Genomic DNA, 12,309 nt, shown 5'->3' on the forward strand with positions numbered 1-12,309 from the left:
GAAAGAATGGCAAGAAGTACAGTGAGATCTGTATGATCCAGAAGACACAGATGATGCGAGTCAGATGAAGAGGTTGCTGGTGGTGAAGCTGTTCTATATCCGTCAGTAGTAGCCGGTTAACAAAAGAACCTTAAATTTATTAATATGATTCTTTTGAGGTTCATAGATGTACAGTGACAAAAAAGGCCTACATGCCCACATCAAATGTATTAAAACCAACATTTTCATGGATGAGCCTAAGAAGGCAACCAAGAGATGAGAAGCAAATTTGATGGTAACTGATTGTTTTTAGTGTATTTTATAGCTGACTTAATACATGGGTCAAAACCGACCCGTGATACCAGAATGCTAACACAAGAGGAAGGTTAAACAACAAGCCGACCAACATTTTAAGTATGTGAATTGAGTTCTAAAATGCTGTACTAATTAACATATATTTGTACAATCAAAATTTCTCCACACACCTTTATTGAATAGGATGTCATTATATTGTGCAACAAATATGCAACAATCATGTGTCACGCACACAAATGCCAAAATAAGGGCTCACACTACTTGGAGCCGTATATTATGGTTGGATGGTGCCAGTGTGCCAGGAAGGCCAGCAATGACAATGGCCAGCCTGTGTTGCTGCCTGCCTGGACGCCACTGTTTTGTACTGTTTAAACTCAAAACTAAACCACAAACTATCATTTGCATTCATTTAACACCCAAATGCTCATTGAAAGGGATACACTTCTTGAGAAAAACAGGATTTGGCATCTTTAGTGAGAGCTAAGCAAACACGTAGGTCATCAGCCATTTTTTTTTTTTTTTTTTAGTCTTGCAGGGACTTTTTCTGGCTGCCTCCTCCGCCTTTCCTCCTCACGGCCCCGCATTAAACATGTACATCTGCCAGTGGTTTGTGAATCAGCCAGCTAAATTTACCACCTTGCGGTTCAACGTTGTTTTTTTTTTTTTTTTTTATTGTCGCTGGTGTTGCTTGTAAATTTGGCTTGTTGGGAGGGGGCAGAGGAGGAAGATTTGTAAAGCTGTAAAAATAACCCCACCTTTCACCTGGCGCTGGAAAAGGTCCTTTCATTCATTCACAGAGGAAGCTGCTAGGTAAAGTATTTATCTATGGCAGCTCAGCAGCACGTGTACACACACATTCCAGATGGGTTAAAATCTCTTTCTGACCACAGTTACCTTATGTATGCTTGGATATTTGATATACTTCCTGTGTGTATAAATCAAACATTTTATTTGCACATAACTAATCTTTCATGTGTCATTCTCTATTTTTTTCCACAGGTGAGGAATGTGATGAATGACGCCGTGGACGTGTTGGAGTTCAGAGATCGAGTCATCAAAGCCTCCCTTGCTTTTGGGCACCTCGTAGTCGCCACATCCCTGCAGTGCTATATCTACAAGTACTGTACTTCACTTATTCCTGTGCATCCTGTATTCCCACAGGGGCATTTTTTTTCTCTTATTTCCTCTACAAGTAGCTGGATTATAGAGTTAACACAAGCCTCCTTATATGGTCATCAATTCACACAAGTTACACTGCCAAACCAGTATGTTGCTCCTCATCGTCAAAGAGGATTTCCTTAAAAAGGAAGTCAAGTGCATTGTGTGCCAAGTGCAAAAAACAAATGATAACACACTGACGTTGCTTTCCAAACACATTCACACACCTGCAACATGACACATGTTCAATAAATTCTGTAACACTGAAGCTAACATGCATCCAACAAGCCAACAACTTTGTGTGATGGCAGAATTTTTGCTAGTACATTTCCTTCTGTTCTAATAATGTAACATGTTTCTATTTTCTGCCTTGTCTTGGCTGTTTTCATTTAGGTGTCTGTTTTTTCAAGAAGTAATAGGAGTGCATATTTGTGTTTTTTTGTTTGTGCCAGCACAAAGAACTGGAATACTCCTCTCATATTTGACCTGAAGGAGGGAACAGTCAGCCTCATTCTGCAAGCGGAGAGGTGAGCCATTTGCTTTATCCCAGCAGCAGCGGAACAAGAAAGCGGGAGACGGTCATAGGATCGCCTGACAGCCTCTCCAAGGCTTCATTACTACCACTCCACACACACACACACACACACATCTACACGGGAGTTATACTATAACATAGCCAAAGTATGTCATATAATAAGTGTGATAGTGTAACCGCTGGGGAAAATCAGATTAATATGGAGCAGCTCTTGTGCAGTGCTCCGGCGTAGTGTCCCTGCCACTCATCGTAACTGCTAAATAGATTACTTGTCATTCTATAATCACAGCTAAGCCTCAAGTATTCTGCTGAGTAAGTCGTTGCTGTTTTTAATGAGCGTAAAAAATCCAACCATCTGGTTTATTAGATGAACAACTGCAATGCATCCATATAAAAGTCTACTCACTGTATCTTCTTGCCACACCCCTCCCCCGTTTCCTCCCAGACATGCTCTCCTCGTGGACGGGGCGGGGTTGTATATATTCTCCTACGAGGGTCGACTGATATCCTCGCCTAAATTTCCTGGTATGAGAGCCGATATCCTGAACTCTCAGTGTGTCTCACTTAGTAACGACACAGTTGCCATTCGTGACAAGAGTGATGAAAAAGGTAAGCGAGTCATTGTCTCAAGTATAAATACCCTTAATGCTCTAAAATACATCATTTGTTCAATTAACTGCAGGGTCTCCTACAGTCGCTGGGTGAATGGTCTGTAAAAGCAAATAACCTCCAGTCTCTTATTAGCACTGGGTCAAAAAACAATGGCATTAACCACAGCTGTGGCTGTAGGTAACCCCCCGATGTAGTTGTTTTAAACTCCACAAGATGGCAGTAGCTGCATTTGAGGTCTGATGCGTATGAGCCACATCAGCAGCTTTATCTATACCTCTAGTTTACATTGGTTCTGTTGCTGCTGTATGATGTTAAAAAAAATATATATATAATGATTTTTTAAATTTTGGAAATAACAGCCTCTGTTTCAAATGAACACCCCGTCGTCATTGCAGTTTGTCACGGGACAAGACGATGGACGAGATTGCGTTCGGGAGAATGAGTGACAATGGCCATGTCACATTTTAAACTTGCAAGATCTTGTGACACATCTAATATTTGTTAGCCCCAACTGTATTTAGAGCATTTATGGTATATATACACACACACTACAAGTCATTGTGAATTCAAATGTTCATGCTATATTCTTTTTTTTTCTTTTTTTTGGTTAATCCTGCCAAGTCATCCTACTCTTTGATGCCCTGACTGGTAAACCTCTCGGTGACGGGAAGTGTTTGACTCACAAGGTAACTTTTTCCATTGTTGGGAGGGGCTTCTGCCTCTGACTCTATTTTATTCTTATCAGAGAAATTTACCAAACTCCTGGATTAAAACCTAACGCAATTTTATAATATTGCCGTCTTCCTTTGTGGTGAGGGACTATTTTCCTTTTTTCATTTTCATCATACAATTTCTATTTTTCTAACCCGGGGCATGCTCATCCCAACCGACTGTAAACTAGCATATTTTTCTGTGACAGCATAACATCAGGGAGTGGCACGACCAAAATAGTTGTTGCCTATATGGTTTGTCAATTTTAGATTTTATTGCTCTTTAAGTGTAAACTGAACACAGTGAGCACAACCCGCTGCGGGTTGCTTACTGTAGTGGCTGACACTGAACTTGTTGTATTACTCACTCATATCCTACTGGATATGAGTGAGTAATACAACAAGTTCTACAAGATCTGTCAATGGAGTTTGCGGTGTAATGCATCACACTGACAGTTGTAATATTTTGCCTCTTTAATGTCGTTAATTCCAAAATATCATGATGATGTATTATATTTCTATACCACTGCAGACTACACCCACAGTAATAACCATTTAAATGTTCTAATGTTGTTAAAACAGAATTGGTTATATTTGTTAATTTGTTTGATAAATCAGGTTTACCTCATCAACTCAAAGCCTTTGTTTATATTTTTGTCATAGATTGTATTTTTTATAGGTTCTCTATCCTATCTAAAGTGGTAATAAAAAGGCAGTGAATCCTGATCTTATAGATTGGGTTGGTGTACCTAATGTTATGGCCAGCAAACAGCTTTTTTCAGCTTCTTCACAACTGAAAATGCCACAACTGTATTCCTGAAATTACTGTACAGTAGCAACCCAACTGATGCATTCATTTTAATGTCAGGACTCGCCTGTAGTCTGTGTATTTCTGGGGGGGGGCGGGCAGTGAATACACAGTAAGGGAATGGGCTGGTTTGTAAGGGTTTTTGGGGTGGGAAAAGAAGGAAAACAAATTGAGCAGTAGTTGCTGTCATCATGGCTTTTTTTCTTCAACACATTGAGAGATGAAGCCAGCTGGCGCCGACCACATATGCACACGTGTACATGCACACACATATGTGCTCTTACAGAGGTTCACACGTATACACTGGATCCCCTTACATTTGTGATTCAGCATTCGCAACCCCACAAATTACATTTGTGGTCCAAAAAACTTCTTATTCTTATTCAAGTCTGTAATGTGCAATAAATATTTGGTGGTAATAAAAACAGACTGCTTAACACCGCTGTACATCATACATTTACCTGTAAACATGTGACATCACTCCACATTAATACTTTTGAAACAAAAAAATAGAATAACACCACCACTGGCTAGCATATGTGATCAATACTGTTTTAAAAGAACAGATATGGCCTCAAAAATATGTATTTGTCACAATTCTGAGTTTAACTACATTAGCTTTTAATCCACAAAGGTTGAATCAAAGCATAGACTCAGCAAAAAGACTCAAGTCACAGTGAATAATTACTCCTCTACATGAGCTGTTTTCATTCTGTCACTCACTTCTCTGACTTATGTGTGCATATTTATTTTTGATGTGTAGATGGAGGTGGTGGAGATTGCTCTGGATCAGTGCGGCCCATCTACTGAAAGGAAAATCGCTTTGATTGACAAGAACCGGGACCTTTACCTCACCTCTGTGCGCTACCTCGGTCGCGAGCCCAAAATTTGCAAAATCGGTCAGAATTGTAACAGTTAGCCTGAGCAAGCCTTGTACTCAACAAAATTCACATGCATGATTGTTGTGTTTGTCACAGGTAGCATGATTCACAGCATGGCCTGGAATAATGCTGCTAACATCCTGTGTGGTGTCCAAGACAACCAGTTCACAGTTTGGTACTACCCAAATACCGTCTTCATTGACAAGGAGCTGCTTTCCAAAACACTTTATACTAAGGACGGCAGGTAAACCCAAACACATTGTTTGGTTGCTACACATAGTAGTTAAGTATACTACTACTTAGTATACTAAGTTAGTACAAGTAGTAATTATAACAGTAACAGCTATGACGCTAGTGTTAACACAGCACCAGAGGACTTATATAGTTGACTCCAATATATGACAATAAAATTTCCCTAGAAGATTTATACAGGCACACCAGCGTGTGGCAGTAAATGACTGCAAGCTTTTCTTCATGTCACATACACAGTATTGACCTGGATAGATGCCGCCACAACACAGAACCACTTGAAAAAGTTTTTATTTTGGCTTGAAAAATAATCTTATGTGTTACAGTATTCCGGTCAATACACGGTTATGTATTTTAATAACTAAAGTGAATGGCTACTTACTGTTGTTTGCCTATTGAACTTTCAGTCATAGTTTTTGCAAATAATTTACACGTAACGTGTGTTCATTTTGACATGCTCTCATTCCCTTCCAAGTGAGTTCAACCATGCACCGCATATTCTGAGCTTTGTGGACACCAAGGTGAGGTTACGTCAAAGAGACGGTTCCTTGCTGTATACCAGTGTGCCTCCGTACGCCGTGTTCCTCCACGAGTTCAGCAGCTCAGCACGGTGGGAGGATGCGCTGCGCCTCTGCCGCTTTGCCAAGGTATGGTAGCAGTGTGCCAAGAGTATTTTTTCAATAGAATTGCATATAGTTCATTAAATGTTCCATGTTACTTTATGCTATTTTTCAAAAATTTGAAATAAGTCCAAGAGGTCCCATAATAGCCTGTTTTGTGTGTGTAGCTTTTTGCTACTTTTTACATATACAGTGAAATATCACATTCCTCCAATGTCATATTTCACATTCAATCATCACATTCAACATTAACGTCAACAGTACTTGCTAGGAAGCTGTGTGAGCTGCACACACTTAATAGCATCAACATCATGCTAAAATAGCCTTTCTGCTGAATGGGCACTAGGGACACATGATTTTTAGAACATCATGTTAAAACAAATGTACATATTCCATCATTTGGGATCTTTTTAAAGACACGCTGGGGCTGAGCTTCCCATGGGGTGTGTCGCTGTCCTGTGTACATACACATATGTGTCAATTTGAAATGAGAAAGGAGCAGACAGGTTTATGGGTCCAACCAGCAGGCTTTAATTAGCCTTCAATTAGCCCGGTGACACCATTTGCCAGATTTAGCCCCACTACAACTACCTCGTAAACCCACACACCATTTTTTGCACCTATGGCCTCTCCACAGCACAATACTTTTTTTTGCCTTTGCTTGAGTAATGACACAATTACCGCAACCCGGGAGGGATGGATGCCTTGTAGCAAAAAGGAGGATGAAGGGAAGACTTTCTTTTTAAGAGCCATTTCCTTGAACCCTCTGCACTCTACTTCTGGTTAAGAGTGTTGTGGCACTGCGGATATTTCCAGAATCACATTTGTTGGTAAGAGTTGACCTCAAGAGGTTGATGCACACAATATAGCACGCACGCACCCGAAAATGTAGCATGATCGCTTTTGATTTTTGCGACCTCAGGCGGAGGATGGACAGCGTTGTTTTCCGGTAGCGGTTTCTAGTTGGAGCTGTTTGTTGCAGTAATGCAGGGTGATTAAAGGCGAGGAGAATACACAGTGGTGACTCTGGCCAGCTGCGCGTTGAGGCTCCCATTTTTAATGAGGGCGGCTGCACCCAGCAAAGTGGTGACACATTTTGTTGACGTTCGTAAGTGTTGCATGCAGAAAATGTCTCTTTGTTTGACATGTTTCAACTGCGGAGTGAGGCCTTCTGGAATATGAGCAACACCATCACACCCCAGCTGTTATACACACTTTTCTTAACCACTTTGAATTTGGATTATCAGTGTGTGTCATGCAGTGGAAAGTTTCAAATTAAATGACATGATACTTGAAGTAAAATGTAGGGAGGGTTGGAGAAGTTCCATACGATAAATGCAAGTTACTCTTGTCTTGTTTTTGTTGTTTGTTTTAGCACTCTAGCGGTTGCGGTACAGGGTGGCGCGAGACACACTGCAGTCTGTTGGTTGGATGACAGACAATCCTTATCCTACACTTCCTTATGGCAGTCATAGGACCCAAAACACACATTTTCTTTAACAAAGATTTTCTTCCTCCTGTAAAACTGAAAATGCTGTAATTCTAACTGTGTTTATTTAGCGTAACTGCAACAAGGGTGAGACATTAATTGGAATTAAGTGATGATTGGAGAGAGAAAGTATGAAAACTGTATATTTAACAACTTAATTTTTTCACTTTAATAATGATTAGAAAGTGGAAAGGAACACACAACTGTTGCACAACAAAGCAGCAACAGAATCAATGTTGTAATAGCAGACCTGCCAACATGTACACATTTTCTGTACACTGCAAGCATTTAAACCCTTGTAGACTTGGCTGCTTTCCAGCTACACCTTGAATTGTTTGTTGTCCTTGTGTCTCAGTGCTATGATGGCACAGCTTGTCACTCACTGTTCCCAAGTGTATGATAGCAAGCTTATAATCTGCATCTGCAGAAAGACTCTTTGTGGGCATGTCTGGCTGCCATGGCGATAGCCAACAGAGAGCTGACCACAGCGGAGATGGCCTACGCCGCCATTAGAGAGGTAATAGAGAGGTTTTCAAGTGATTTGTGCGAGGATGCTGAGCTGCTTGTTTGCTCCTCCTCGTAGTTACCGCGAGTGCATTACATCAACTTTATAAAGCAGCAGCCGTCCAAGGAGTCGTCTTTGGCCCATCTGCTGCTGTTCAGCGGACAAGTCCAGGAGGCAGAGGCCACTCTGTTACAAGCCGGTCTCATTTACCAAGCCATACAAGTCAACATCGACCTCTTCAACTGGCAGAGGTATGACCGTCTGCCTCACGAGAGGTTCACAAGCATTCACAGGTAAGGTGGAGAGACCTTACTCTGTATGTTGGTCCGTTTCCAGGGCGCTAGAGCTGGCAGTCAAACACAAGACCCATGTGGACACCGTGCTTGCCTACAGGGAGAAGTTCCTGCAGACGTTTGGCAGGAAGGAGTCAAATAAGAGGTTCTTGCAGTACGCTAAAGGGGTGAGTTAAAACGGCTTACATATGCTGCCTTGCGTTCATTGATTGGGGCAGCAATTCCGCCCAGTTTAACTAGTGGAGTTTTTCTAACAGTTTCCCGTAGTTTATGAGCTTTTCACTCACTGTTTATGCATCCAGTCTGACACAAATACTCCAGCCTTAATCAGTTCCATACTCAAGAAATTAGCTTTTCTGATGTTTTCTTCCTGTCTTTCTCTCAGGTTGAGGTGGATTGGGATAAAATCCAAGCCAAGATAGAGATGGAGTTGGCCAAAGAGAGAGAGAAGGCTGCTAACGTGTCCGTCAGGAGTAGCGTGGCCCAGCGGCGCTAGCAACGAGAGGACTTTGTGTTTTTCTTGTGCTTGTTAAGGTGCATGCTCCATGATCCGTCACAGGGTTGGAGGGCTAACCAAATAAGTATTTTCTACCAGCCACTGCAAACATGTTGACCTATTCAGGCATTATTGCTTAAACTCCCTCCAGTTGAGTTGTAAATTATGTTTAACGGACATTAACTGGATTTCTATGCATAACTCGTTCATGGGAAAGATTCTTATGTTGCTGACACACTTTTGTCTGCATTTTCAGTGCATCCAATTGAAAGATGAACCGTCGCCGCAGTTGGAGGTCAAGAGCAGATGCTGCATTCATCTTATCCTGACTTGTCTTCCACTTCCTGCTGCCCAACATCATCCCCACAGCATGATGCTGCCACCACCATGCACCATGAGTGGTGCCTAGTTTTCTCCAAAAATGTCACCTGGCTTTCACGCCAGATCAATCTTTGTCTCATCAGGCTAGAGGACTTTGTTTCTCATGGTCTTTGAGAGTCCTTCAGGAGCCTTTTGGCAAACTACAGGTGGGCGGCAGGTGTATTTTGCTAAGGAGTGGCTTCCAACTGGCCATTCTGTAATGCATGCCTAACTGGTGGATTGCTGCAGAGATGGTTGATCTTCTGGAAGGTTCCCCTCTCTCCACAGGGGCACACTGGAGCTCAGTCAACACTTTTAGGTCACCTCGCTGACTAAAGCCCTTCTCCCTCCGATCACTCGGAGAGTCCTGGTGCTTCTGGAATGTTGAATGTTGCTCCGGGTGGTGAATATGGTTTCACGGAGGGCATCCACTGTCTGAAACACTGTCTGATATTCATTTTTGTAAACTTACCTTGCCATTCAATTGGATTTAGATCAGGGGGACACGCAAGACGGTCCAACAGAGTGAGGTTATTCCTCTGGAAAAAGTATTTTGTCAGGTGGGCATTGTGAACTTCAGCATTGTTTTGTTGAAAAAGCCAGTCATTATCACACAGACGAGGACTGTCAGTCATGAGGGATGCCCTCTACATAGTCAGCTGCCGTTTGACACCTCTCAAACATCTCAGGTGCGATCTCCTTGTTATGCCAGTACGGAAGCCATCAGGACTATCGAGGTTCATTTTTTTTTCATCAGAATTAAACTGCCATCTTTCAATATCCCATGTTTGGGCAATTTTGTGGCAAGTCTTTTCGCAAATGCTGCGTGATGGTTATTGGACTGCACTCGGCACCAGTGACAGCTTTCATTTGGGCCGAGGATCGTCCCATGTTGTGGCGTAAAGCCAGTCGGTTCCTTTTGCTTTTTGCAACCGGTATTCAAATTTGGATCGGGTTTTATACAGTAGACAGGTGTGTGCCTTTCTAAACCATGTCTGATAACTGAATTTAGGACAACTGGGTTCCAATGAAGCTGTAGAAATGTTCCAAGGTGGAAACCAGAACCAGAATTCAATTTTCTGCTTCATGGTAATGGCTCTGAATACTTGTACATGTGATTTCTTAGTTTTTTCATCTTTAATAAATTTACACAATTACCCCAAAAAATGTTTTCGTACTGTATGTATAATTGTGAGGGAAAACGTTAAAACCTGCTGTGAATGGATGATCATATCGTTGCCCTCGTGCTGCCACACACGAGGGTGTCTGCCTCAGGTTTACATGACCCTTAAAATGTCATCTGTTTACAGTGTATACAGTATATGTGTGACTGCGTCACTCAACATTCAGACTTTTTCATGCTTACCTTGTGCTCATAAAACGGCCATCACCACTTGAGGGTCGTGTACCCTCCTCTCATCCCAGCCCTAAGTGGGTTTTAAACATGGATGTAATGCCTCTAAGTGCTAACTCAATCCACCCACAGATTTCTCTGGTAAAGCCATCAGTCATGGTCGGTCAGTGTTAGATTACATGTGCCACCGCAGTCACAGCTTCTGTGAAGACTGACTGCATGGTCTATAATTGGCAAATGCACTTTTTTGTGTGTTTTGTATGGTTTTAATAGCTCAACATGTCATAGAAATGTGTGAACTTTAAAGAATAACAACAGGGGTACATGCTCTATGTATTCCTTAATTAGTGCATTATCATGTACAGTTTTATACTTGTGCATTGTTTCCTTATACCTTTTAACAGAGCAACTGCACAGACTGATGAAGTAGAGCTGCATTGAAAATTATAATTATTTTTATATATACATTATGCCCTTTTTGTGCTGTATGGAATCAGTGGGATCAAATCAGTCCGGAGGGCGAAGAGTGTAGGCATATATGCAAATGTCCTAATCGTAGAATCTTAAGAAATGTTCCTGAATAACAAATCCTGGCTGGTCAAATTGTATACAAATAACCTTGAAACAGACTGATTTATTGACAGTCAAATCACAATGTTGACATTTGGTCCTGCAAATAATGAGGAAATAAGGATTCATAATGATCCCTGACAACCTCTTTTCAGTATAAGTAATGTAAGGAAAAGTTTCAAATGATCAGTAACAGGGGAAATGTATTCATTTTTTAAGGAAATTGCTATGAATATTTAGCTTTTTTGGTTCTGAGAAACAATGAAAATTTGGTAAGTGCAACAATTATTTAAAAGATTTCATGTTGTCACTGTAGGAAGACATAATGACATTTTGATTACCTTCAATGTCCCCATTTTTATTGTCAATACTGGCTATGAAAATTGCACTTTTACAGTATTATAAGACCCTGATCATTCAAATAATCCAAAAAGACAATAGTACATGATATATTTGTGCTTTCCATCAGACAGAGTTCCTAGACGTCCTGTGCTGCTGTCCCTCGACAACATCCAGTCTCTGCTCGCCAATTGCCGGGCCAGCAGCTCTCCCTCTGCCCGGACCACTTCTCTCGTGGTCGGCCAACAAGTTGTTATCGGACCGGTCCCGGTGCATCTCCTGCATGCTCTCCTCGTACGTAGGTAAATACTTCACCTCATCGTAAGCGGGCAGGTTGGGCGAGGCGATGCCCACCGGGGTGCAATCGGGGTAGCGGTCCAGCAGTGAGTCCTGCGACGCGGATGTTTGCCCGCTGAAGAGGGAGGGGTCCTCCCCGCGATCCTGCTGGTGTTGGTTCCGCCGTGGTCGCGGGCAGACAATCCGTTGGATGAAGTAGCCCATAGCGAAGAGCAGCAACAGGATGAGGATTCCAGACAACTTCCTGGTGAACCAACCCACGTTGTCGAAGAAGATGTGGATGGGGAGCTTGCAGCAACGGACTGATGTGCCTCCACCACCATTACTACTGCTGCTGCTACTGCCGTTCCCGGTGACCATGGGTGGGCAGCACTGCTGACCGTCGCCGCACTGTACCTCCCCGCACCTCCTTACGGCTTGACACACGGAGAGAAGGCACGCCGAAACAAGGGAGCGACCGCCGCCTCCGCCACACAGACGGGGCATCATCGCCAAGCCAGGTACCGACCCCCCTCCCTCCCCTGTAAAGCATGCAGTGTCAACTCAGGTGTTTCTCTCCAGCTCTGCTTTAACTCGCACTGCAGACACGCTGGGTAGCAGGTGACCCACCCCCTCCCCCTTTTCTCTTCATCCTCTCTCTCTCTGTGATTGGATTGCATCATTGATGAGCGTCTTGAGTATCTGATCTCATCAAATCATGTGATGTCACGTCTAGTGGTCACAACATTAGGCACAGAAA

The 12,309-nt window shown here is 42.5% G+C and overlaps 2 protein-coding genes across 5 annotated transcripts in view; one reads left to right on the forward strand and one right to left on the reverse strand.

Moving 5' to 3' along the window:
• Positions 1-9,788, forward strand: part of ift80 (intraflagellar transport 80 homolog (Chlamydomonas)) — a 37,806-nt gene extending 28,018 nt beyond the window's left edge. For all 4 annotated transcript variants that reach the window (XM_058079138.1, XM_058079140.1, XM_058079137.1 and 1 more), the window contains 12 exons: positions 1,294-1,412; positions 1,905-1,979; positions 2,433-2,596; positions 3,221-3,285; positions 4,881-5,016; positions 5,095-5,242; positions 5,723-5,894; positions 7,784-7,873; positions 7,940-8,112; positions 8,198-8,321; positions 8,540-8,688; positions 8,907-9,788. In XM_058079138.1, coding sequence (XP_057935121.1) covers positions 1,294-1,412; positions 1,905-1,979; positions 2,433-2,596; positions 3,221-3,285; positions 4,881-5,016; positions 5,095-5,242; positions 5,723-5,894; positions 7,784-7,873; positions 7,940-8,112; positions 8,198-8,321; positions 8,540-8,650 — 1,377 coding nt within the window. In that variant the 3' untranslated portion in view covers positions 8,651-8,688; positions 8,907-9,788. The remainder of the gene's footprint in view (positions 1-1,293; positions 1,413-1,904; positions 1,980-2,432; positions 2,597-3,220; positions 3,286-4,880; positions 5,017-5,094; positions 5,243-5,722; positions 5,895-7,783; positions 7,874-7,939; positions 8,113-8,197; positions 8,322-8,539; positions 8,689-8,906) is intronic.
• Positions 9,789-11,009: 1,221 nt separating this feature from the next.
• LOC131134576 (uncharacterized membrane protein C3orf80 homolog) lies at positions 11,010-12,075 on the reverse strand. Its single transcript, XM_058080007.1, has one exon. The coding sequence runs from the start codon at positions 12,057-12,059 to the stop codon at positions 11,400-11,402; it is 660 nt and encodes a 219-aa protein (XP_057935990.1). The 5' UTR covers positions 12,060-12,075; the 3' UTR covers positions 11,010-11,399.
• Between the last annotated feature and the right edge of the window lie 234 nt (positions 12,076-12,309).

The sequence above is a fragment of the Doryrhamphus excisus genome, chromosome 8 (genome assembly GCF_030265055.1).
Source record: "Doryrhamphus excisus isolate RoL2022-K1 chromosome 8, RoL_Dexc_1.0, whole genome shotgun sequence".
In the NCBI taxonomy this organism is placed as follows: Eukaryota; Metazoa; Chordata; class Actinopteri; order Syngnathiformes; family Syngnathidae; genus Doryrhamphus; species Doryrhamphus excisus.

Excerpts from the sequence above, each read along its gene's own strand:
- LOC131134576 (XM_058080007.1), bottom strand. The coding sequence starts at position 12,059 with ATGATGCCCCGTCTGTGTGGCGGAGGCGGCGGTCGCTCCCTTGTTTCG.